Here is a 27,903-nt window from a genome sequence, read left to right as displayed (position 1 = left end):
TGGGCTTGTCAGACTGTGTGATGATTCTTTATTGATCGGTTGATTATTACCAACTGAGTCACAAAAATGTTGCTGCTATTTAATAAGACATTTAATAGAAATTTAATAATGAAACCATTGGTGACAGGGAACTGTCTACAAACCAACGTGACCAGTTTAATGCAGCTGTCTTGGTATGAATGTGAAACTCAGAATGGTTGACCAGTTTGTCATCACCACACGTATTCCTTTTTATCTTTTATCAGAGGTATTAAGACTTTTCAGAGGACACTAAGCAAATATACAAATATGATACATGCACAGCATTTACAATGTTTGCCAGTAGATGAATTCTTGACATCCCATTTCTGGAAAAAGGAGATCATAATTACCCCCTAATTTTATCTTTAGTACCGCCACACATTCAGGTAGATAATCTCTATATAATGTGCTTTTCAAGAAAATACTTCAACTAAGTACAATAAAATATTGTTGACTGTTTAAGTAAAATGTACATATCTCATCTGAGTGAAATGGAAAAATAACAGAGGTTTTTCTGTAAGTTATATTAGGTAAGACAGAGTTGTGATCTAAATGATTTATACAAAAGACAATGCATAGTCCTGCATTTCAGTCTAAAAATAAACAGCCTATACAATGTAGTATATCCATCTCTGAAAGAATTCTAAACAATATTTACCAAATCACCTAATTTCCTGCAATTATAACAGCCAAAACATGATTCATGACCACAAATTGTTAGATAAAGCTGTTTAAAAAGTGTTGTGTCTTATGAGTCTAGTTCATTTTTAACATCATGGCATGTTGAAACTCAGCAACTCACATAATTTCTGTCATTTCCTTCTCCTTCTGTTATATGTTTCATCCTCTCTTCACTATGCCTGACTCTCACATTCCATCTCTTCTTCTTTTTCCTCTTCTGCCTCTGCTGCAGCTTCATCTTTCCCGTCTGTGTGGAGCTCCGTGTGGCTTTCCACTTCTCCACCCTCCCTCCCCTCCTCTTGAACCACCCCTCCTGACTCTTCCTCTTGTTCTTGTGTCTCCCCCACCATCTCTCCCTCTCCCTCTGCCTCCCCCTCTCCGTCCTGGGCACGGAAGATCAGCTCTCCTTCCTGGATGACCTGCTCAGCGGTGGGTTGCCATGTTGTGGCGGAATCCCCCTCGGCGGCGGTGGCTGTGGTGTACTGGTAGAAGTCGGAATCTGCCTGAAACATGACCAGGGCCTGAGCTGTGTGGATGCGTACGTGCTGGGCGAGGGAGCTGGCGTCTAAGAATTTATCGCCACAGGAGTCACAGGCGTACAAGATCTGGGTGTTGGGATCTGGCAACAGAAGACAAACAAAGCTGACATTTCTCATACCATGTTCCCTTTAACATGACAGCATCTGTGTCTTTTATTCATCAGGTTTAGAATGAAATTAAACACTACAGTACAAAATATCATCCTTACATTTGACAACATTAAGGAAGTTATGATGGCAACTGTGCAATTCAAAACAAAGTGCACTTGTTGATTTTTATTTATTATATTTATTTTTTTTTATATTTTTTTTCACAGAGTCTAGCCAGTGAGCAGTTTTGGACAGGGTCAGTGACAAAAGGTATTTCAGCCAGCTAAAAAAAAGGTCCATCTACACACACACACAAAAAAAAAACAAAAAACAGTTTCAATCTAAATGTACGCTATATAAAATATTTTTCCAGCTTTCAGATAGTCTTTTCTGGCTGGAAACCACTGTTACATAAGCCATTCTCATTCTCTCCAAACCAACCAAACTCAATAGGCGAAATCAGTCATTTTACCTCGCCGAACACCACCACTGCCCCGATTGGTTAGTTAGTTTGTGTTATCGTGTGCCTTGGGGGAATCATAACTATCCTTTTAAAACAGTGAAGTCACACAATAACACACAAACAAACTAACAGATTTGAGGCAGCAGTAGATCAGTAACTCCCATGTTCTGTCATGTAAAATGACTGATTTTGCCAGTGGTTGGTTTGGAGAATGCAGTATTTGGCTTATGTAACAGTGGTTTTTCATCAGAAAAGGTTGTCTGATGGCAAAGTAAAGCAATTAAAATATAATAGGGTACACATAGACTGAAACTGATTTTTTAGGTGGACCCTGGCTAAAATACATTTTGCTGATGACCCTGTCCACAGCAGTACATTGCTTAACTTCTGAGCTAATACTCCTACCTCTTCTCCAAACTCGGGGAGTGCCGACCAGTACCTACTCTCGGTAATACATTGAGTGTGGATAAGTACCTCATATAACCATAAATCAAACAATCCAAACTATCCCTTTAAGTCAAGCACCACACCAATTTCTGCTCAGTGTGGAATAATGCTGTTGCACCAGACTCAGCTCTGAATTCAATTCCAATAAGGAATCCTTAATCCTCAACACAGCTTTGCTTTTAAAAGTAGTATTTTATATTCAACTCACAATCATGCAGTACAGAGATTCCTCACATAAGTTTTGATTTTTTTTTTTTTTATTTCTCTTAGCCCATATCTGATATCCCGTACTGCTCTGAGTGCCATTCTTGGGCCAGACCCTGTTTCTAGTTTCTTTTTTTTTTTTTACTAGTGCTATAATACTATTAGGATACGGATGTAATCTATACTGTATAGTGAGTTCCTTCCACTCTCACCTGCTTCTTGCACTTTCTCTACTGCCTTGGTGATTTCAGCTTTCAAAGCCTCCGTCTCATCTGCAGACACTGAAGCAGCCACTGGAACCACTGCAAACACACACGACACGAGTTAAAAAAAAAAACAAGCACCCATCACTAACTGTGAGCTCTTTCATCCTTAATGTGTCTTTTATTATCTGCAGAGGTTCAGGCTGCTATCTGCAGAATTGGATATTGACATTTCCCCTACAAGTCACTGAACTCGGCTTTGATGATGCTGTCTGACCTGTCAGCTGAGCTACAGCACTGGCTGCCAGGGCCTCGGTTGCCAGGGTGACGATGTCATCTGTGGTGACAGTGACTATGTTGATCTCATCAGGCGTGGACGCCCCCATGCACCCATCGCCCCCCTCGTCCGCGCTGCCCCCGGATACCACGAGCCGCTTCATGCCGGCCTTGCCGTGGTGGACGGTCTTGACGTGGGAGCGCAGATTGTCCACCCGGTTGAACCCTCGGCCGCATTTGTCACACAAGAAAGGCTTCTCCCCTGAGAGAGCAGGACGGAGAGGAGAAAATGAATCAACTGAAGATTAAAGACTAAAAGCAGTGAGCTCAGCTAGATGTAGTGAAATAGCATCAAAGACTTTAAGGTCATCTCTTTATTTATTTCATTACTGCAAAGCCTCATAATCATCTGACAGTAATTCTGTCCTCACCTGTGTGAATGATAATGTGCTTTGACAGGTCTCCCACATTAACAAATGCCTTGTCGCACATGTGGCACTTGTGCGGCCGGACATTATCGTGATGTCGAATGTGATTGGCCAGTTGACTGGACTGCACAAACCTGTCCAGAGAGATATAAGATAAATCCTTCAGCTGGATTCCTACATTCAGCCTTGTGTTTCTGTAAATGGAGTCTGGTGGCTTTGGCAAGATTGATAACTTGTCTGTTTCTGGCTAAAGAAAAAGAATTAATCTTCAGTCTTTAAAGAGATAGTTTGGATTTTCTGAAGTGTGGTTGTTTGAGGTACAACAGCAAGTGTATTACCTACAGTAGATGGCTGTCAGCATGTCCCCAGTTTAGAGATGCAGAGAGGAGCACCAGCGCGGAAGCTAAGCAATATACTGCTGTGAACAGGGTCAGCAACAGCAAAAGGTCCACCAAAAAAAGAAAAAAAACTGTTTACAGTATCCATTTAAGTCTATGTTATATTTATAATATTTTCACTGGTTTACTAAGCTGTCGAAGCTGATGTCATGTAAGCCAAACATCGCTCTCTCCAATCCAACCAAAATGTCAAAATCAGTCATTTTACGTTCACAGAACACAGGAGTTGCTGGTCTACTGCTACCTTACTCTGTAATATTTTTTGTGTTACTGTGTGACTTCTATGTTTTAAAATGAGAGTTTGGATTAACCAAAGTCTCACAATAACACAGACAAACTAACAAATCAAGGTAGCCATACACCTGCAACTCTTGTGTTCCGTACAGTAAAATTATTGATTTCGCTTGTGGAGTTCGGTTGATTTGGAGAAAGCAATATTTGGCTTGTATAACGTCAGTTTTACGTCAGAAATCGCTGTCTAACAGCTACGTGAAAACATTAGAAATGCAACATAGACTTAAACTGAAACCGATTTTTAAGGAGGACCTTTTATAAGTGGCTAAACTATGTTTTCTTACTGTATACTGCTTAGTTTCTGTGCTGCTACTCCTGTCTGTCGCTCCAAACTAACCACTCTTAAAATAATCCAAACCATCTCTTTTAAGAGTCAGCTCACAAAAATTACAGAAGACAAAACTACATATTTTTTTTTACTTAATGAAAAAAGTGCTTTCTGTTACAGCACTGACTTATCTGCTTGCTGACCTTTTGCCACAGCGATCACACACGTAGGGCTTCTCTCCAGTGTGCTGGCGGACATGAGCGATGAGTGAGCTGGCCTGGGTGAAGGCCTTGCCACAGATAAGACAGACACAGGGCTTCTCTCCTGTAAAACATTAAGTATGATCTCAACATGGTGGGATGTAGATGATATCTGTGTGAGGTTTCAGACAGAAAAAATCGGAATACGCTGCCTTCACATTCCACTGTGCGTCTGAATGTCATGGACTACCTGTGTGGATGCGCTCATGCCGCTGCAGAGCTCCAGGGTCACTGAAAGCTCTTTGACAGTGTGCACAGATGTACGGTTTCTCCCCACTGTGAACCCGCAGGTGTCTCTTCAAATTTCCTAAACAGCAGATACCATCACACAAAGGTTAGGCCACGTGACTCAAAGCAAAGACACAACTACACAACCTCCTTTAGAGAGTGTGTTCTAGGTGACTGTATGCAATATGTAGATTAACACAAAATCATAAAAATATCACTGGCAAAACACGTAAAGAAAACTTCTGGTCCTCTATACTATCTTCTCACCTGAAGTGGTGAACTGTTTGCCACATTCTTTGCACTTGAGAGGCCCGTCTGTGATGTGGATTTTTAAGTGAGCCTTCAGATTTCCCACCTAAACAAAACATCAAGTGACGAGTTAACACACTTAATATAATAATTATATATAAGGTTTTTGAGGTTTTCTACAATCAAAGATAACATTTTTATGAAACACTTTTTTTCACACATCAAGTATTGTTTTACTAACTGGACACTTACAGGTATAATAACACTTAAACCAACAGAATCAATTTTTAATAAAGGTTTTTGATTAAAAAGACACTCATTTCATTATTGTAACATTCTGGCAATATATTATTTGTTGAGGTTGGAGAATTACAGAAACTTCAAATATGCTTGTTTTATCTATAAGGCTTTGCATCACCTTGCTGCCCCTTCTATTTGGTTTTTAAAATTTTTTTTTTTAGTTTTTTTATTTTAACTTAAAGCAATATAACAACACAGGTCCAATTCACATATGCATCATTTGATATGTCCCCACCCTTCCCAGCACCTCTTTCCCACCTTTATCTATCCGACTGTGTTGAGAATTAACAGGTTACATTGGTAGTTTATGTGAAAAATATGAAAGTAGGAAAGGAAGAGCAAAATCAGTTAATATAAAAAAAATCAACAATAAAAAAACATAAACTAAAAAAGGAACAGAACAAAAACCAACCAAACAAACAAAAAAGAAAAAAACAAAACAAAGCCCACATACAACATGTTTATCTATTTTAACTCTCAATTCCTCTCTTCTTACAGTCCTTCTGTCTATCCCATCTCTCTTCTACCACAACAAATTCATCTCTTAAATAACCATTTCAATAAAGTTCATAAATGCGGCACCTCCTTTAAATGTATTTCTTAAATTGAGTGCAATGGCACCGGACCCACCACTAGAGGGGGCTGTGCCACATAGGTGCACCACATTTGGATCACATCTCAAACAATGGCTTAAAGGAAATGTGAGCTACAATCACTCGTAACTTCACTTCACAATGTATCTCGTCTTTTTCACCTGTTTATTGTTTAGTTGTATTTGTACATTGTCACTTGTAATGTCTTGTTCTTGTTACCTGCCTAGAGACTAATGATGTAAATCGGCATTCTTGCTAAAATCTGGCATGTTTGCATCTCCTATTTTTATAATGATGTTCATTTACATGTTAAAGAAACACATTTTCAAAAAGTTATGGTATATTTTAATATTTCAATGTTACAATATGTTTTATAAAGAAAAAAGAAAAGAAACGCTAAACCTCGGCAAACATGTTGTTACCTGGTTGAAGCGTTTGTCGCAGTGTGGGCACTTGTTGCCCTTCTCTGTGTCGTGTGTCTCCAAATGTCGCATCTTGGCGGTGGGGTCAGAGAAGGCCTTCTCGCAGTAGTCGCAGTGGTACGGCTTCTCACCGCTGTGCACCAGCTGGTGGCGCTTCAGGTTGCCAGAAGTGGTGAAGAGCTTGCCGCACACTTCGCAGCTGTACCGTGCCTCGCCCGTGTGGCGTTTGCGGTGCAGGTTGAGCAGGCTGATCTGGCGGTAGCTCTTTCCACAGGTGGAGCAGCAGTATGGCTTCAACGGGCTAGGAGGCAAGGAGATGATCAAATTAAAAGGACAGTGCAGATTATCTGATGTAAGGGTTATGTGAGGTATTCGTTGATGGTCAGTGTATTAGCTACAGTAGATGGCCGTCAGCATGTCCCTGGTTTAGAGAAACAGAGAGGAGTACCAGCTCGAAACCAAGCAATGTACTGCTGTGAACAAGGTCAGCAACAAATGGTATTTTAGCAATTTAAAAAAGGCCTACTGAAATAATCAATATCAGTCTAAGTGTGCAATATATTTAGAATATTTCCACTACTTTAATTTGTTGTCAAACAGCCTTTTCTGACACACACACAAATAAACTAACAGACTGAGGCAGCAGCAAACCAGCAACCCCCAGGTTCTGTTAGGTAAAAATACTGATTTTGCTTATGGAGTTTAGTCGGTTAAGGGGGAGTGATATTTGGTTTGTATACCAGCGGTTTCCTGTCAGAAAAGTCTGTCTGACGGCAAGGTAAAGCTGTAAAAATATTCTCAACATAGACTGAAATTGATTTTTTCAGAAGGACCTTTTTAAGTGGCTTTGCTGATGACCCTGTGCACAGTAGTACATGGCTTATCTTCCGTCATCATACTCTTCTCTACCTCTCCACACTGAGGGAATACTGTAGATAATACAGACTATAGATAAGTATGTCATTCCACTTCAAATAATCCAAATAATCCCTTTAAGACACAAGACTACCAGAGCTCAGTAGGCAGTTGTACGTAAAATGGAGAGTAGGGAAACTAAATGTGTGTATTTCACCTGTGTGTTTTCTCGTGGGCTTTACAGGCTGCAGGGTCAGAGAAGGCCTTGTTGCAGTCCCGACAGCTAAACGGCTTCTCTCCTGTGTGAATACGCATGTGCCTTTTGAAGTTACCGGTGTGGGTGAATTTCTTCCCACAGTCCTGGAGAGAAGAAAATTCAGCATGAAGAGTGGGCAGACAAAACCTTTTAAAGCAGTGATTTGTTTGCAACTGTAACCAACAATCACACAAAACTCCCTGCATCACGGAGATTTGCATAAAAGACTCCAGCAACACCAACATTACCACATTTGATGCAGATGTGAGCTTTAATGCCTCTGCAGAATGTATCAGCCGAACAGCTCGGTGTGCCGGAGGCTGTCTGTTACTACTGTGACAGTGACGAGCAGAGCTATTCCACAGCTTGGAGCAAGAAGTTGATGATATTCACTTTCATGCACGAGCTATAAACAGCATTACTTCTGACAAAATGTGAAGATGAAAGTAAAGAAGTGACTTTATTCTTCCCTCCTGCAGCCTGGCTGATATTTCTCACCTCACATTTGTGTGTCACCGAGCTGTAAGGCTTCGACTCGGATCGGCTGCTCATTGACGTCGATGCTGTTTGTCTGCCCTCTCCTTCGCTGCACGAATCGACTCCTCCCACCTGCTGGATTACCTCGCCGTCTTCCTCCCCAGCCCCCTCTTCAAAATCGTCGGCTTCCCCATCATCGGCCTCCACTAAGATGTCCTCCTCCTGCCCTCCGGTCACTTCTGCCGGCTCCGTCGCCTTCTTCCCAGCTTTAGTCTTTGATGTTCCTTCATCCTCTGAGTCATTGTCTGCGAGGGCGACAGCAAAGCTCTTTAAACTGACACACTGTCTGGAGTCTTGACTGAAAATGGCAATTGATAAAAGTGTCTGTAGGCTTCAGAAAGCCACTTTTAAAACTGTTAAGCTGAGCTGCACCAACAAGGGCTCATTTTTAAACCCAATTAAACCATAGCCCCTTTTTACACAGAGATCCTAGAATATCGACACAATGAAGGCTCGGCTCTACAGCACCTTTGTATTTTCACGCTGCACCAACCAGCGCCGGCATAAAGCTGCCCAAGTGTGTTATTTTATACAGAGCTGTCGTTGTGGAATCAAAACAGCTCACACAACAGCTCACCAGTCAACAGGTGATTCTGCTCATCTGCTCTTTTCTAATCACACACAGAGCTGATAATCTCATGAATTTATTACAGAAAGCTTTCTATGTGTTGAACTAGAAAGATCCCCTGTGTAATGATCTGTAGGGAGGGATTTCTCTCCTCCTGCCTGTGTGTGTGTGTCTGCTTAGTGCACACAGTGCTGGATGGAGTGTCCTCTTGTCTCTCTCTCTCTCTCTCTCTGCTTAAACACAGCTGACAAATATGTGGAATAATTCGGCAATTTGAAGAATGCAGTCACAAATGGCAGTGAACACATAACTCTGCAGCATTGTGTCCCACACTGACAGCTCTCCCTTTTACACAGTTACCACCTGTGCTGATGGGTAAGAGGCAGAAGGAAAATGACCCCCCATTACGCCTCGGTAACTTTTACATGGTGAGGTGGAGTAAAGTCACAACATTCCCACTTTGAACAGGCTGGGAAAGGGGGACTAATGGTTTAACTTCAAATTATGTTGCACCAAACTTTTTAACTAGCTGACAAATAAGAAATATTAAATTTAAACCTTTAAAGTTTAATATTTTTTTTCACCAAACCTAGATTAAATTTAATTCTGTTGCACCAAAACTTTAAACTCCAGTTTATATCCAGTGGTGATTTTAAAACTTACAGGTTTAACTTTTAAAATCGCTGCCTTTTTGAGACAAGTTCCTTGAAGGTAGTTCAGGGACAGACTCACCCAACTGAGTTTTATGATGGAGGAGAAATTGGAGCTTCTTTGCAGAGTCATCAAGAGTAGGCTAACTAAGCCAACAAACTTTGTAGCTAGCTAGCAACAATGTAAGCTTTTAACTCTTAAGCCATCTAGCAAATAATATAACATTTTGTTAAATTTAAACTAGCAATATAACATTTCATTAAGAAATACAGAACACCGGCGCGGTGGTGCAGTGGTTAGCACTGCCGCCTCACAGCAAGAAGGTCCTGAGTTCGATCCCACACCTTGCTGGGGCAGGGCCTTTCTGTGTTCTCTCCACAGTGCAAAGACATGCATGCTAGGTTAATTAGTGACTCTAATTTGCCCGTAAGTGTGAATGTGAGTGTGAGTGGTTGCCTGTCTATGTGTCAGCCCTGCAATGAACTGGCAACCTGTCCAGGGTGAACCCCGCCTCTCGCCCAATGTCAGCTGGGATAGACTCCAGCAGCCCACGACCCTTACGGAATAAGGAGTTACAGAAAATGAATGAATACAGAACACCAGAAAGGATTTTCCCTCCAATTTTTTACTTACTGAGTCCCGATGGCACACAAAATTATTTTCTATTTGTTTATTTTTATTTTAGTAAGCAAGCACCTCAATTGCATTGCAATTACATTTACATTACATCAATAAATTTGGATTCACCAAACTAAAATTTGTGTTTGAGCTCTAGATTTACTCATTTTAAACCTTATTTCTAACTAATCTTACCAGATTACACTAATCTTAGTTGGTGCAACCCTGTCTAAGCCTGTCACTGAGACCTGGAATTCAAAGAAAGACTAAAAGAGGAACTTTTTTTTTTTTTTTAAATATGTCACATTCTTGACTGGAATATGTTCCTTTAAGAAGATATTCAACAAATTCCACAACCAGTGCAAAGCTTAAAATAGAAGGCTGCTCACCAGGTGGGAAGTTTCGTCGAGGAGGTTTTCTGATTCTTCTCCCTCGAGAGCTCATGTAGGACGAGCTGCCAGCAGATTTCAACTGTGATTCTGTACACAAAAACAGGGAATGTTTCTTTTTATTTAATTTTATATTATTATTTACTTAACTTTAATGCATCATGTGGATCATAAACACTTTTGGTTCCTAAATGTTTGGACACATGCCATGTGGACAGACTATAAGACATTCTATAAATATGTACTCACTGGGCGTGTAGTCAGTGTCAGAGGGGTCGTCCTGAAATCCAGGCACATCTTGTGCAGCACTTTCTTCCTCCTTCTTTACAGCCATCTTCTGTTGAGCAGAAAGAGAGGTGGTTTTGGGGGGTCGTCCTCGCCCTGAGTGGGTTTTGGCAGGGCTGGGCTCAGCAACAGTCTGTTGTGTTTCAGCAGAGACGTCTTCCTTTAAATTTTCCTGATTTTGTGTGGGCTCCTTATCTTCTGTGGGGGTGTTAGCAGGGCTCTCCTCTGCTTGTGATGCTGCTTCTGCCAGGTCGCTTTCCAGTTCCTCCCTCTGCTCTCCGTTATCTGTTTTTTCCTCTGTTTTGTTTCAGAAAAAAATGGAAAAGTTTATATCTTTTGATAAAATGTGGTTTCAATTTTATGCTACTTTATACTTCTACTCCACTACAGTAATCTGACAGCTGTAGTTACTGTTTACTTTTCAGGTGAAGATTTTATATAAAAGTTAAAAAGGTTAAATCCGTGGTTACCAACCTTTTTGACCTATAATCCTTTACAAAAAAAACACCATAACTAGTTGTGAGTCCTCGTCACATATCTGAGTTAGTTGCTGATACTTTCCCACTAAAAGTGTCACATTATTTTATTTAAAGAAGTAACATTAATATTAACTTATGTATAATCAGATTCATCTTGTGACCCTTTGGATGGCCCTGACTCCTCAGGTTGAGAACCACTGGACTAAACCACATAACCCGACTGTAAATAAAGAAGGTAAGCTTCTTCTCAAGTGGCTACAACCGTAAAAAACACAGCTTACACAGTGATGCATTAATATTAACATGTTAATATACAGGGTGTCCATAAAGTCTCTTTACAATTTAACAAATTTATTACAAAAGCAAATGAATAGACAAATCTGTGGAAATTATTACAAAATGAAAAGTAGGTATTAAAGTTTTTTTGCCTCATTTAATACACCTCTATATGGACACCATTAGTTGCACAAAGCACATTAAGACAGTACTCGATTTCTTACCATGTTCACTGTAGCACAGCCTCATCAATAGAGGCGAAGGCATCAGTGATCTTTTGCTTCATGTGTGAAGCATGAATGTGATTAAAAACTTTGATAACCACTGAGCACATAGAACAAATCTGATTAACATATCTCATCAACTGATTTTGTAATAATTTTTTTAAATTGTAAAGAGACTTTGTGGACACCCTGTATAATTATACGCCAGTCAATGACCTGCAGAATCTGATTTTCTGTAGAAACAGCAAATTCAGTTTTGATCTTTATAACTTTTATCTAGTAATATAATACGGATGCAGAACATCACTACAACATTTTTATAGTGTGGTATTGGTACCTTAGGATCTGATATTGAATGAGATATAACAACAGTCTATTGATATAAATGCCTGAACATGCATGTGAGGTATGTTATTTGTAATCACTGCTACCAACTATGAACAGAGTCTAAATATTTAATCATGACCAGTGCACATGTATAAAACTTTGTGCCATGGAAAGTGATCATTTAGGTTAAACTTAATTCAAGATAAAGTGATGTTGTTGACTTCAGCCCTCTACAAAAGCAACAAGGGGTTGATCTGGTAGAGCATTTGTAAAACTGAGGACACAAATTATTACATTTGTGACTTAATAACATAATTTAAAAGGTACAGACATGAAAATGTAAACTGGATTGATTCATTAATTACACAAAACAACAATATTGAGTATTTACTGCAGCCATACATTGAAAAATCCAACAGAGCTATGTAAAGACCAGACTCACCGACAGCAAAATCCAGAGTTATGAGGGACGGAGCTGGATTTGCCATTGACTGGTACGCAGAGCAGGCGTTTACAATTTCTTGCATCTTAAGAAAGTTAGCAACAGACAGCACGTCTTCGACATTCTGAGGACTTAAACTCAGCTTGGCTGTGTACATAAACTCCAGGACCTGCCCCAAACCTACAACGATAATCAACAACACAACAGGTCTGGTTATAGAGCAATGACGCTAACCTGGTGGGATACATTTAATATTATTTAAAATGTCAGGTTAGAACACTGGAAGATGTAAATGACAAAAATTAATTCAATACATGAAGTGAAATTCTGCATAAATATATGTCCACAGGCTGAAGGGAACCCACCTGCTGCATTACTGATGTCCAGATGCACCACATCTTTCTGATCCAAGAAGAGGGTGCGGAAGTAGACGCTGCAGGCCGCCAGCACAGCTTTGTGGGCCTTGAAGTCCACCCCGTCCACAACAAAGGTGCAGTCACACAGCAGGCCCTGCTTGCGCTGGCGGTTAAGCTGCTCCAGAACCTTCCCACTGTGCCACGGGAACTCCATCGTCCTGAAGGCTCGAGGATGGTGGAAGAGGCAGGTGGGCAGAGGGTCTGTGGATGGACGGCAAGCAAGAAGCCACATGTGACATATGAGGACAGGCTGATAGTCGGCTTGACCCACAAATCTGTTTGTCTGCTATTCACTGGCCTTTTATGACACACTACCAATCAGTTGGTGTTGTTCAGCTCTGATGTGACCGTGTCTGGTTGTTGAGCACAGTAAATCGTATTAATTATTTAGTTAATTACAAGTACCACTGGTGTTATACAGATCTCCACAAAAATCACACCATAATCATTTTTATGTTTTTCACCGAAAATAAGAATAACAATGCAAAAAAAAAAAAAAAAAAAAAAAAAATCCTTCAAATATAGAAAATCATTTCCCAATTACAGTCGGTCAATCAGTAAATATAAGTGCAATTGGATATATATATACATTTTAAATTGTTCATTCCTAATCTGCAGTGTTTTTTTTAATCCATCTTGATTCTTTTGTTGTAAATTGCAGAGTTTTGGAGGTATCAGCCATAGAGATGTCTGCTCTCCCTGGAATATAATGATACTAGATGGCACTCAGCTTGTGGTGCTCAAAGCACAACAGTCACATGTATTTGATTACCACATTTGAGGGACTGTTGCAAAAATAGTGCCTACATATTCTTTAATCTGTGCAAAGAACATTAGCCAAGCTCTAGACAAAAAATAAACAAACAAGCTAAGTTACATAATTTGACAGAATATGTCTGGTTTGTCTTGTATTATTAGTGACTGGCAGTGGCGTCTGCATTCATGGGTGTTGATATCAGGCTTTTTTGACGACATGATACCGTTACAAAATACCCGAGACAGATTTCAACCCAAACCTGAGTTATAACTATGAATCAGGCAGTCATTCAAAATAAAGCGAGCTAATATAACGCTAACTCAACCACGACAGGCGAAACAAACCAGAATGGCAGTATATTTTCGCTTAAGCTGATGTCCTGTTAGTAACTAGATACAAAACACCAGAATTTTAAACGCCATGAAAGATATTCTGTGATAGAAAAATTTGCTTCTCCAAAAGTTTTGACAGCGTGGTTTGACAGTGCAGCACATCGATTACAATTCCTCCATCCTTGCAGCTTTGTTATCAGGGATTAATTTAGCGTGCCTTGACATGTATGTAGTGAAGGGACAAGATGGCGGACCAACGAGTCAGGCCCGTCTTCATCCCCTGTTGTTGTTACAGCTCGCTCGCTAATTTCGCTTTCTGAAAGCGCCATTTTAACACTAACTTACTCCTGAATTACCTCCTCGTTGTCGCTTCCTCACTCCGGGTTCAAACCGCGGGACCGGTCGGTGTTTCGTAGTGTTTAACTCAGTTAAGAAAAACAAACCCAATCGAGTTTTTCGGTGATCGATCTTGCCCCGCTAACTTCATCCACCACCATCTTCCTCTCTCTGATCGATTGATAGGGACCGGCCGGATGTATCGTGGGAGCATGCGCAGTGTGGACACGTGCTGTGCCGGTGAAGAGCGCGTGGTGGCGCAATAGGCTCGAGCTCAGATGAATACTCATGCTTTATGGTAGTAATATTTAATTTCAATCTTGAAAGAAGAGTCAGTATTAATGGAATATGTGTGTTTTGCAATAAAGAAACTGACAGTATCTGTCATTTATTTTCTTAATGCACATGTCTAAAATTATTTAGGTTAGATATAGAATATTTTTTGAGAGGTTCAGTTATTCATTTTGGAAAAAGAGACATAAGATTTTTTTTATGAAAATAATTATATTGATTGGAAATAACTGTTTATTTTGAACCTTTTTATTTTATATGGAAAATGTTACATTCACAAATGCAAACAGGCTAAAAAAAAGAAACCGTACATACAACAGCAGATGTTTTTTTCCCCCAGCAGCTACATAAACAGGAGGGAAAACACAGCACAATAGCAGCACCCTGATCCTGTTTTAGTATCACTGGTAACACCTGCATTAACACCACTATTTCATTTCAAAATGGCTGATCTGAAGAAGCCCTGTTCAAATTAGAGCAGATACTACAGTCTGTTGAAACATTACATAGATTGAAGAATAATAAAGATAACAAATTTGTGACGCCTTTAATTTTTTTTAATGTCTCTATTGCTTGCTACATGCTACTCCTATGTATATAAAAATTTTTATTAAACCAGTTTACATATAGCTGATAGTATAGTCATTGATAAACCCACTCAAAGTGCATTAATCCCTTTTGGCTGTCTGAAATTGTAATTTCTTTAGTGCACTATACAGTACTAAGTCATATACAACTAATGTGAATTATGTATGTTTGAAGAAGAGTGATGCACTATCACCTTCAAAGCTCCCTCTAAGGGAGCATTCATATCAAGGCTACATACAATGCAACACTATATATCATGCTGTAGGCTGAATGTGGTTTTAATCATGTGGCCTTTCTCAAAGGGAAGCACACCAACAAGCAAAGGCCACAGTCTGTGGCGAACATATAGCCACATAACAAGGGCTGCTAAATTATTTTTGCTTGAATAGTGCCTTTGAAATTCTTTTCTTCTGAAAGCAGGACAGACATCTCATAAATACCACCACTGACAAAAGAGTGAACAGAAGCACCTTCTGTCCTCTGTACAGAAACTGAATGCCACTGTGATTTGTATTGATTTTGAGGGTGGGTTTTTTTCCTGCGGCGTTCACTGTTTACCTGCCTTGGTGTCTATTTATTATATATAATGTGGATATATTGTGAAGAAAACAACCTTTAACAGCTTTCAAAATGGATTAATTTGTTAGCATGTTAAATAAAGACAGTAACAGACAATTCTGGCTCTGCTCTAAAAAGAATACATGGTGGACATGGCCAGGATTTAATATGGAGGTTATGTCCTACAAAGAAGAGGACAGCTACTAAAACCAGCTCTCTTCCCAAACTCCCGGCCCACACGGTTAATAAATACATTTGTCAATATGTCAATCAAAAGACTTACACATTGCCAGATGTTTATTGTCAAAGCAGGATAATTTTATTCACACAAATAATAATATACAATAAATTATTATTAACGTGGCAATTATCAATTCCAGAGGCAATTCTTCATTTTTAGACCTGTGTTAGAGGACAGGAGTGAACCTGATTGTGTGTGTGTGTGTGTGTGTGTGTGTGTGTGTGTGTGTGTGTGTGTGTGTGTGTGTGTGTCTTTGTCCAAATTCTGGACATGTCCGTGCGTCTGTATCTCAATATATTATGTGCAGGTATGACCTATTGCTGTGGTGTATAGTGAACTAACTCAGAATATAAATGAGCAGCAACAGGCACTGTTGCAGTCATGGAGCGAGGACGCGGCATGTTTTATAGAGCACAGTGCCAGCTCTCTGAGAGTGTAAGGTAGAATGGTTTCAGTGAAAACAGGAAATAGAGGAAGTAGCGTAAAAACAAAAAGGTGGTTTGTGATGACAAAGTGGGTCCCTCTCTAGATCTTGATCTCGGTGCGGAAGGTCTGTACAAGCTCGTGTTTGGCTGGGTGTCGCCGTGCCTTGACTGTTAGGGTCCCCTCAGCGCCCAGTGATGATGTCACCGAGGTGGGGTCAACATCCTCAGGTAGTTGACACTTGTGTGTGAAAGTGTTCATCACCGAACCATCCTGAGCCAGCTGTCAAAGACAGAAAGGAAGTGGTGACTTGATGTATTGTGACTAAAAAATACATGCTCTTATTCATCTACTGCTATTTAGACAGCTATTGAGAGGTATGTGACAAGGTTATTGTGGGAAGACTGACATTGTTTTAACAACTCTAAGCAGCAGGAAATTTGTTGATTTGTAACAGGGGAGATGGACCCGGTTCATTTAATTCACCCAGGAATAGCAAACTGACTCATGAACAGCTCTCTCAGTTCTGTATATTTAAATATTTCCTCATAGTTATATAGTTTAGAGAATATTATAGATCCTAGATGAAACTGACAGAAGGGCAGGAGAAAAAGTCCTGTAAGCTGTCCTTAGATATGCTGTGTGCTAGGTTTGTCTATGTTGACAAGAGAACCGCATTTTGAGGTTAAAAGATTTTGCTGGGGGAACCGTAAAAGTGACACATATATATAAACCTATGTACACCTTAAGTTGTGACTGTATAGTTAAGTCTTGATGTGCATTAGCTGGCTAGTTAGCAAGCTCATCATGTCACTGGGTTGTGAAATGGGCCTTTATTTACATTTTCCCAGGCAAAGCTAAGGTGAGTAGCCAGTTAAAAAGAAGCAGGGGGAGATTTGTATTTATATTATTTTATTTTTGAGATATTATTTTGTGGTTATTATGGTGGGGCCTTTAAAGTCAACAAAATACAGAAGTTCTTTGTAGTAGCTTTATGTCACCATAGCAGCATCATTGAATCATTTTCAAAATGGGGTTTTCTTTTCAACATAGATGACCATAAATGCATGAAATATCTAAATACAGAAAAGAAGAAAGTTGACTGAGGCTCTACTGGATACCACAGTTGCTCAACTGTTATTGGAGCAGAGAGCGAAAAGGGGCAGGACCTAGGGAGGGTCAATTACAAATCTGTCTGCAATTTCAGCACCACTGATGGCACTATGGATTTATCACTACACAGCCCAGTCAGACTACTGATTTTTCAGAGCCATGGTCGAGGCCATAGATTCTCAGGTCTAACCTCAGTAAGATGGAAGATCAGTGAGTCAGACTAACATATTCAACTAAACAACCCCTCTGCCCCTGCACTCTCTCTGCTAAAGGATGGCAGATTTGCAAGGTAAACAATTCCAAATCAAAAAGAAGTCTGCCCACCTTTTCTGCATGAACTTCAATCTGGTTGTTGGATGTAGTGACGATGACGTCCTCAGGGGAGAAGTCTCGCACATCAACTGTAAACTGGTATGAATCCCCAAGAGCCTTGATATTTCCAGCTCCACCTAAACCCACAACGAGGTGAGAAAATGTGTTAGACCACAGGAGAAAACATGTATATCTATATTTCTCTGTGCCAGTTCATTTTCACTGAATTTTCATTCATGGTACTTGCTAAAGAGGGCAAAGTCTGATAACTGTATGCTGGTGATAATTACAATACGTGCAGGTGGTGTTTCATTTGGCATTGGGTGCACACATGTTTTAGTCTCTCTTTGAAAGATTTTCAGTTATTTTCATTTTGCTGTTCTATTACTTTACCATTCTGCTGTGTGATATAGAATCCATGCTAAATTCAGGTTAATTATTTTCTGTTTCACTGAGTCTTTCCATAAAATGGTCATTAACATACAAGTTGACTACTCCTCATTCTTTGTCTTCTCAAAAGCAGCAGAGATTTTTAGGTTCCTCAAGAGGCTAAGCTGGAACAGACTCTGTGTATTTTCAATTTTGAAACACAAATCAGTGACTTTTTTGTGAAAATCTGTTTAAAAACTTTTAAAACATTTAGTTTAGGCTAAATAGGCTAAAGACACTGAAAAACACTGAAGATATTTTGACATGTCATATGAGGAAAATCACAGATTTAAAAAGTTAAATTCATTATGGCTTAGTTCCTTTTCACTCCCTCAGTTTCAGGGTCCACATGTTCATGCCGGCTCGTCGTCACATTGTCATCACTTAGTGGGACATTTGAATACAACAGTGCCACAGTGTTATTACCAACACCCATGCTTTTGATGAGTCAAATGTTTGTTGTTAAAAAGACATTTGACAATGTGAAAGTGGCTTTTAATATCAGACTAGTAATGTAAATAGAAACCAGTAATCATGTGCAGGTCAAACAGAGTCAGGATCCTGCTGTTGTGTATGCTAACTGCCTGAAAAGGCTCTGCTACAACAGAACAGAACCTAAATTAGTATAATTGTGTTTACCCTACTATTTTATATCAATCCAGCTGCTGTGAAAAAGGTCTATTGCACAGCAAAAATGTCATAAAACATGCTGTGTTACTCACAGTTTTTATTTATTCTCATCAGTGAAAACACTATGATGTTGCTCTTACATTCATATTCCATATGTCTTTCTCTGGTCTATTGAACAGAAAAGTGACTTTTTAAGCTATGACAGATTTGGACTTTGACAAAATGTGGACAAACACCCTTTAAAATGAAAAGAGTATGAAAGCAATAACCAACATTAACAACAACCCGTTTTTAACTTTCCTCAAATGACCAGTTTTAATTAGACTTAAGTATTAAAATGAATGGCATACTGTTGACTGTGGCACTACTGTTTTTTTTTTATTCTGGATTTTTTTGAGTTTGTGTTGGTAAATATCTGTAAGAAATATGAACGTAAGGCTTATACCCACAGTCTACATCGCGAGTCAGACCAGCAATGATGTGATTTCAGCATTTGTTACCACCAAGAATTTCTTTTTCTTCTTTTTGTACCTTTTGTTTATAAAAACTTCATGCCATTATTTTTGGGCTTTGTGCACTTTTAGAGCTGCATTCATAGATTTCCATATTTTTTTTGTTGGCCACTTGAGGCATAAAGTTGTAAATGTGTAATGGGGAAAAGGCGTCCAATACTCACTATTATTTTAGCTCTCATTTTTTATCTGCATTAACTTCTGAGAATGATATTGGGGTCACTAGCTTAGTAGATGATGACGTTCTTCCCCATTTTGTTGAGTACTTTACTTGCTCTTTAGTGTTGGGCAGGTACGAATACATTTATTGTCATTTCACTATAAAGAGCTACCTGCTACAGCTGAAAAATAAAAGTGATGAGAGCAGAGTTTGGAGGGTGTAAAACCAAAACAGTTGAGTAAAAGAAGCCAGAAAACACAAACTGAGGGGAACTGTCATTATGAGCAACACTTTATATTACACACTGTCTTTTGATACTTTGCAAATATAAGAAATATTTGTTTTAAAGCTTTACAGCTGGGGTAGGCAGCATTTTTTTTTTGCTGGCATTGAGCAAAAGTTTCACAATAACCTTTATGCATAATTCAAGTCTGACAGAAAACTAGACTTCTGCTCCTACTTTTGGTTCTGTTTTTCAGGCTTTAGAAAATCTAGCCTGTGATGGGAGATTTTGGCCAATCACAGGTCAGTGAATGAGACAAAAACAATCAGCCATCTTAGAGCCACCAATCCAAAATGACGGTAATTTGATGACCGGAGAATGAGACTCAACTATCTTTCTCCGGAATTGCCTACCATAGTTTTAATGATCTGTTTGGGGAAACGAGTTGATGGCAGCAGCAAACAGCAACAGGATAGAGAAGAGAAACGTGATAATCCTGCAGTCTGAGGCATTGTCCTGTGTGTCCCCAGTGAGTCCGGTAACACATGACCTCAGACACATGTCACTGGACTGGAAATGAGAGTGATATTAGCTCTGACTTCACATATACAGCTTCGTTTGATGGTGTGACATCATTCCAACTGTGTGTGTTGGTGTGTACACTGGTCACCGGGTAACCATCTGGTCATTCCTTATGCAGCCGTCATTCCAGATACTCAGTGTGTGAAGTCACACTGCTGGCAGTCTGTCCAGCATTCCCCGGCTTGCTTGCGTGCATGTATGTGTGTGTACGTGTGTGTGTGTCTTGCTTTCTCATTAGCTGCACCCAGTCGTATCCTGTGCTGCACCTATGGGATACCAAGCATGGATCCAGAACAATTCTGCTCTGCCCCTGACAGATGGACCAAATGGACTCAGTGGAGTCCATTTAAAGTTCAGATGTCACACGTTCATGGTCTGCGTTCGCCAGCAGTGAACTGACAGAACAGTTCATACTGGCTGCACACGTTACTGAGCTGGAAGTTGAAGCAGACGCTGTAAAGGGAAATGTCTCCTGACCTTAAAGGGAAAGTTCAGATTATTTGCAGTGGGGTTGTATGTGGTCCTTATCAGTAGTCAGTGTATTATCTACAGTAGATGGCGGTCAGCATGCCCTTCAGTTTGGGGAAACAGAGGAATACCAGCACAGAAGCTAAGCACTATTCTGCTGTGGACAGGGTCAGCAACAAAACATATTTCAGCCACTTAAAAAAAGGTCCACCCAAAAAGAAACAATATCAGTTTAAGAGTATGCTATATTAAGAATATTTTCACAGCTTTGCCTTACCGTCAGTCAACTTTTTCAGACTGGAAACCACCTTTATGTAAGGCTAATAGTGCTCTCTCCAGAGCAACCAGACTCCATAAGGACAAACAGCAATTTTACCACACAGAACACAGGAGTTGTTGGTCTACCACTGCCTTGATCTGTTAGTTTGTTTAACAAGTTCAGTCTGAACTAACATTACACCCTAACACTGAAGTAACACAATAATGCAAACAAACTAACTGATCAAAGCTGCAGGAGACCAGTTCTGTGTGGTAAAATTATAGTTTTTCTTAATGGAATCTGGTTGCTTTGGAAAGAGTGACATTTCAAATCAAATCAGTGGTCTGCTGTCATTAAAAACAGTCTGACGACGAGGTAAAGCAGTTAACATATTCTAATTACAGCGTACATTTAAGCTGATACTGACTTTTTAGGAAGGACTTTTTTAATGTGGCCAAAATAGGCTATGTTTAATTGTTGAACCTGTCTACAGCAGTACATTGCTTAGCTTCCATACTCTGTGCCTACCACCATCTACTATAGGCAATACACTCACTATGTAAAAGAACCTCCTACAACCCCACTTCAAATAATCCAAACTATCCCTTTCATGTGTATTTCAAACACACAATGTGTGAAACTTGGGTAGAGAAAGCCAAAATAGTGCCTCAGTTTCTACAAAAATGCAGCTCTAACTTATTTTTCACTTCATTTAGTCCAAAAAAACAACACCATGGTTATGATCTTGCTTAGAGACACATTTGTCCACACATCAACCACACCAAAGTCCTTTTGCCTTTTGAACTCAGTCCTGTCTGTTGTCTTCCTCCTCTGAACTGTCACCTCGGACATGTTTTATGGAGAAAAACACCACACGAACAAATCCTTTCCAAGTACAGACATAAATCTACTTTACAGTCAAACCTGTTACTTCAACTTGCTGCTGCTATCACTTTTAAATCACTTTTGTATACAAAATGAGTTACAGAGACTTGAAACCGCTTCCAACTTACTGGAAAAGCCCAAGGCGTCGCTCCCGGGCCTCATGAAGGAGCCAAAGTCTTCAGCGAACAGTCCCCGGCTCTTCTCCATGTATGGGTTACCAGAGGACGAAGATGAGGAGGAAGAGGTCTGGTGGAAACTACGCTCCGATCGATAGGCAGAGGAGTTGGTCACACTCATGGATGGCTGAGAGTGCTGGGTAAGGCAGAGGAGGAGAGTGAAGGGAGGGAAGAGGGAGGCGGAGAGAGTTGATTCTGCTTCTTGTAGCTGCTCTGGGAATCTTCCAGAGGCTTAAAAATGCAAGAAATAATACACACAACTCTTTTGTCTCCCTTTTTTCCTTTTCTTTCTATTAGTTTTTTCTTGTCAGGTAAGATTATTTTCCCCTCACCCTTGCCCCTTATATACTGTATGGTCCCATGTGTGGTTGGACGGCATGCACGTGTGTCACAGCTCATTGGAAAAGGGTAATAGTGTTCTATATTTATCATGAGACGCACCGAGCGATGGAGTGAAGGGACTGTGGTTGGAAAAGTTCTGGGCATTGAAGGCCCCGAGGTTAAGAGCATGAGAGAGAGTGGGATTTGACAGAGAGAGAACAGGGGGTGAGGGGGGCAACAGTTGTCATTACAGACACACTATCCCTGAAATAGTTTGCCTCCACTCTCTTTAATGCTCCCTGCTCTCTATTGCTCCATCTGTCTCACTGTCAAAATGAAAATTATTATTATTACTATTTCAAAAGACTTTTGAGTTTGAGTTGAACTCAAACTATTAAAGGAACAATATGTGGCATTTTCCTTTAAAACAACAACAACAACAACAACAAAACAATGTATACACTCAAACACATAGTCCTTCTCAATCATCACCTGTGAGAAGTGTGTGATGGTGGCTGTAGAGACCCTGCCCTCTGCCTGTATTTCTCATTATCTTGCTGTGCTCGGGATGCTTTACCAACCCAAAATTTCAGTTGTATGTCATGGGAATGAGACACAACAAGACAAAATAAATCTAAACAACAAAGCTATGTCTACAAAAAGCTCAGACTAATCCTGCTGATTTTACCTTGGGAAAAAGCTTTACTGACTAACAATGTTTTGTTGAGATAATTTACTTCTCTTATTTGGATACATTTGAATCTTTTAGTTTTTGAAACCCCCAAAATTTGTATTGCAAAAATTGTTGAGTAACCATGAGTACCATGAATGAGCAACCATTTAATTTTCAAGCAACTAATAATGACAAATCAGGCTCACAGCTGTGAACAATATTTAATTTTTCTGGGACGTTTCTAAAATTAAAGTTTATCAAAAGAAGAAAAGCTTTGTTATCTCAACTAAAAACAACAGGTTGGAAAAACTAAAAATTAGTTTATTTCAAAACTTTGGAGTTTGATTTAAAACTCAAAACTCCATGCACTTGCCTTGAAATTCTGAGTTTTTTCAACTAATCAAAAGAAGAAAAGTGAATTATCTTAACAAAAGATTATAGGTCAGCAAAATTTTTGTTTCTTTCATAACTTAAAAGTTTAAGTTGATTCAAAACTACAAAATCTGGTAAATGCAGTTGCCTTACAATATGACTCAAAGTAGATTTTTGAGTTTTGAGTCCAAATCAAACTCTTAAGTTATGAAACATTTTATCAATTAATAATGTGTTGTGGAGATAAATTACTTTTGTTCTCCAGTTAAGCTTGAATCCTTGATTTTTAGAAATACCCAACATTTGTATCTCAGAGAATGTCGATTAAAGTCACTGAAGTGGAAGTGAATAATAGTTAATAATTTAATATTTTCATTTGCAACCATTTAATTTTCCAGCACCTAAATCAAATTCACAGTTCACTGTGAGCAGTATTTGAAATATTTGTTTTGTTTGGTTTCTAAAACTCAAAGATTCAAGTTTATGCAAAGAGATAAAGTAAATTCTCAGCAAAAACATTATAGGTCAGCAAAACTCTTTTTTGTTTATTTTATACCACTAAAATTTAGCAAAAGCAGTCGCCTTGAAATCATGAGTTGTCTCAGCTTTTCTTTTTCTTGAGCTTTTTGCTTTCCTCTGTCCTGAAACTGGATCCTCACATGGTTCTGCCATTAAATGACACAGTGTTCGATGTTTTCACAGCGTGGTTTCATCTCATTAGAGAGATTTTTGGCCCCATTTTCAACGTTTAGTCATCTGTTTATAAAATGAATATGTTAAACATCGGAACACACAGCATTAACACTAAATGATTCACTGGTGTTCTCTCCCGCTGGGCTGGATGGAGAGAATAAAATGTAGTGAAAAGTGAAAAAGGGGCCCAGCCTCTTATCTCAGAGGATAAGTTGAGAGCAAAACAAAGATGGAAAGAATGTGCTTGAAAACAAAGCCGTCAGCGGGAGCAGGGGACTTAGTAGCGACATTGCTTTGTGGCTATTAATATCTGCATGGAGAGCACAGCCCATCATGATTAGAAAACACTCACTGCTCTCCTCTCCAGTCACTGCTGCTGACAGCTAATCCATTAAAATCCATTTATGGGCTCATTGACATTACGTATTTGACTTCTGCCTCGCCTGTTCAGTAATGACCTGAATATGACACATCAGCACATCACTGCTTTGTTGGCTGACACCACAGCCTCAATCCCGAACATCAAATATCTGCCATCAGACATCCTGAGACTGAAATTCAAGGCAGTCCCCTGCTGAAATGAATCTTAAAGGTTGCCATCTTTTGTTTTGAAGCTGTGTTTCAAAGGTTACCCAGCACTACAGATGACACCACACGGTGATATGTGCTTCCAGTCTTATCAGTACAGAGCTCAGAGCCCCCTGCTGAAGGTCTAAATCCAGCCCAGCAATTCACCACCTCCCTGCCAGGAAGCCCAGAGGGCCTCCTACCCTTCCCAGTAACAGCAGTAATACTGTTAGTTTGTTCTGGACTTCGTTCAAATTGACCAGACATTGCTCATTGCTCCTCTAAAGAAGCTGTCATCGAGACAAAAGCTGGAGGTGGTCTGCAAAACGTGCTATATGTCAGTGATGTTGATCATTTTGTTTATTAATTTCTCGATCATGTTTTTTGGTTTTGTTTTGACACAAGAAAAGCCAAAGTGATCAATTTTTTAAAATCTTGGTTTTCAAAGTTTTCTTTTTATTGTGCAAGGAAATGAAAGGTTCTTGTAAAATCCAAATCATTGGTTCCCAACCTGAGGGTCGTGACCCCAGAAGGGTCGCACGATACGTTCAATGGCTCACAGGATGGAAGTTTCCATGAAACAGCTACCGGAGTGCGTATTGCTTACACATATTGCGTGTTTCTTATAAAAATAGGCAGCTAGTAAGGGACTTGTCACAGACATTGATTGATGTGCAGCTAAAGCGGTCAAACACGGCCGGACTGGGACCAAAACAGCCTTCGAGACCAATGGAGGACAGTTTGACGATAGTTAATAGGCTACAGTACCAAGGTGGGTTTCTTGATGGCTTTGGATCCTGGAACCCTGGTGTTGAGTCATCGCTAACTGAGCTACCGGCAGTTAGCTATCTTTCCATCCGGAGACTCCATAGACAACCTTGTTACCATAATCTCTGAGGCTGAGTTCGTCCTGGTGTCCAGTATACAGTCAAAAGCAAAACATACTTCCTATAGTGGTGGGGGCAGTATAGCAGTGAAACCAATAGTTAAAGTGACAAATAAGTTCTGCAAATCAAAAGAACTGGAAATTACATTTGTTGTTAATTATGCAGTGAATAGAATGTCACAACATATTTAAGGGCCACATTGACCACCATCAACAGTGTTCCTGCCACTTTTGCCTCTTTCTCTTAACACTTCCTCTAAACTTTTGACTCTTCTTCTCCTTCTTTGTGGTAACTAATGACTCCAAGCAGCGCCCTATAGTGGAAATATTGTTTAACATTAATGCCAGTACAAAGGACATACTTTTTCCAGCTTCATTTCATCGGCACTGGTGTTGGTATCAAACCCTGATGAGAATAACAGAGGGGTGTGTGTGCAGGGAAGCTTTGAGTGAGGGAAGAATGGGATGAACACCAATGGATGAGAATACAAGAGCTGGACAAAGATGAAAGGGTGTCAAGTGGAGGCGTGATAGGAGAGACACACTGAGATAATGGAGATGGAAAAGGATGAGACACTTTGAAACTGGGACATTTATGTGTCTCAGCCTAAATAATCAGCAAAGACAGAACAACACTGTCACAGTCTGAAATTAAGGAGATTAAAAGTTCAAGTTTGGGTTATGAATCAAGGTGGGTCACTAATGAACTGGTTCAGTTAAATGCATTTAAATGGACAGATGATGGATTTTTTTTCTTTTCTGAAATGCACTTACACAAGTCTAGAATCGCTAATTCATTAAACTCATGAATAAATGGATGCAGAAGTTTATATAAGTGATAATTTAAAAGGTGCCTTTGTTGCAGCTGCCATGTGAATGGTTGAATAATTACACATAAAAATAGAATAATTTCTCACCCATAATAACAAAAAGATGTGTTTCTGATATATGCAATTATATCATAAATAAATATTGTAGAGACAGCAGGCTTGTTCATGTCCTCACACTTTATAATCTCTTAATTTCTGTTTGGTTGTTGGAATGTGAAGATGAAGCTCTTATAATAATGGATGATAACACCTTCATAACTTCAAAGAAATGAATGGTCTTATTTCCAGTACAATCACCACCTTGAGACGTTCAAATAGGTCAAGGTGAAGGGAGATTCACGTAAACACTGTCATCTTGTGAGGTTAGAAACCAGTTCTGCAAAAAAGTTCAGCACCAACAATGGAGTCAAAATTTTAAAAAAGAGAGAGAAACATGTGAATCATCAATAAATAAATGAGATGAAATATTACTTAATAATATCAAGAAGAAAGCCTGAGACACAGGAATTATACAAATCACAAGAGAGTGGGAAAAACAATCTGATCCAATAATCTCACCAGTCTCACCAGTGACATTGAGTCACCTCTACATGTACTGTATGTGTTTGTGTGTGCATTCCTATCTGCCTACACAGACCAACACTGACGCACACACACACACACACACACATACACACACAGAGTCTCAGCTGTTACATAATGTTGCAGACAGAGGGACCAATCCCTCAGTGACAGACTGCGGCTGAGCTGGAAGGTCGCCTCACAGCTGCTAACTTATTTTCATCACTTCAGCTTGTAAGCCAATGCAGTTAAACAGGTATTCATGAACAACAAACACTGGGGGTCGCATTTAATTTGAATACAAATATTAACATTTAGTATACTTGTTTTCAAGTGCTTTGCTTTGAAAAATATGTTGCTGTCAGATGATAGTTTTATGTCATGTTTGTCTCTAAACTAATCATTTAGCCACTATTTGGAGAAAAATATTAGGTAAAAGTTTTTCTTTAAAGGTGCATTCATGCTTAATGGCCACATGGGGGCAGCAGAACAAGCTGAACGCTATACAACTTTCATATTATTACCTCATAAAGCTGCCAAGCTACACATCCAGCAGATATAAAGCAACATTAGCGCTCATTTGGAGTTTTTGCTGTCCATGTGATGAATGCTGTTTTCTAGTCTCTAACTAAGCTGTTTTGTATTGGGCTCGTAGCAGACAGTGGGTTTGATGAAAATTGAGTTAGTGGTCAGAAAACCAAAGTAATTGATGATGTCCTTGGAGACTGCTGAGCCCAGTTCTGATTCTCTTGCTCACTCACCCGACTGCGGTGCCCTTTTGCGGCCCACTGGGTCAGTACTGCAGCAGGCCTGAAAGACTCCTCCCCCTGACGGTCAAAAGTTCCTGTGATAGCGGTGACACACTGACACTCACCCAGAAGACTCAGCTAGCTGACTGGACTGAGCTAACTAGCTACAGTAGTTGGCATTTAGCGGCTGTTCATCAGAACACTCTGTAAATCAGAAGGCAAACCAGAAAACATTTTCTCCATATTAAATCAATATGATCCACTTTTACTCAACTCAGTGACATAGTTG

General features: G+C 39.7%; 2 protein-coding genes across 2 annotated transcripts; both read right to left on the bottom strand.

The window, feature by feature from the left end:
• Positions 1-5: 5 nt before the first annotated feature.
• On the bottom strand, positions 6-13,137 carry zbtb17 (zinc finger and BTB domain containing 17). Its single transcript, XM_084721652.1, has 14 exons — positions 12,637-13,137; positions 12,272-12,451; positions 10,488-10,820; positions 10,239-10,328; positions 7,974-8,257; positions 7,437-7,579; positions 6,365-6,665; positions 5,068-5,155; positions 4,763-4,879; positions 4,516-4,636; positions 3,356-3,486; positions 2,926-3,186; positions 2,658-2,747; positions 6-1,321 (listed from the first exon to the last, which is right to left on the bottom strand). The coding sequence occupies exons 1-14, from the start codon at positions 12,917-12,919 to the stop codon at positions 876-878; spliced, it is 2,868 nt and encodes a 955-aa protein (XP_084577778.1). The 5' UTR covers positions 12,920-13,137; the 3' UTR covers positions 6-875.
• A 2,708-nt stretch (positions 13,138-15,845) lies between these two features.
• On the bottom strand, positions 15,846-22,307 carry hspb7 (heat shock protein family B (small) member 7). Its single transcript, XM_084721651.1, has 3 exons — positions 21,915-22,307; positions 17,651-17,775; positions 15,846-16,495 (listed from the first exon to the last, which is right to left on the bottom strand). Exons 1-3 carry the CDS (start codon positions 22,081-22,083, stop codon positions 16,316-16,318), a joined length of 474 nt encoding a protein of 157 aa, XP_084577777.1. The 5' UTR covers positions 22,084-22,307; the 3' UTR covers positions 15,846-16,315.
• Between the last annotated feature and the right edge of the window lie 5,596 nt (positions 22,308-27,903).

Source organism: Lutjanus erythropterus, chromosome 6 (genome assembly GCF_056507025.1).
Source record: "Lutjanus erythropterus isolate fLutEry1 chromosome 6, fLutEry1.hap2, whole genome shotgun sequence".
Taxonomy (NCBI): domain Eukaryota; kingdom Metazoa; phylum Chordata; class Actinopteri; order Lutjaniformes; family Lutjanidae; genus Lutjanus; species Lutjanus erythropterus.
This window is presented reverse-complemented; position numbering and strand designations above follow the sequence as displayed.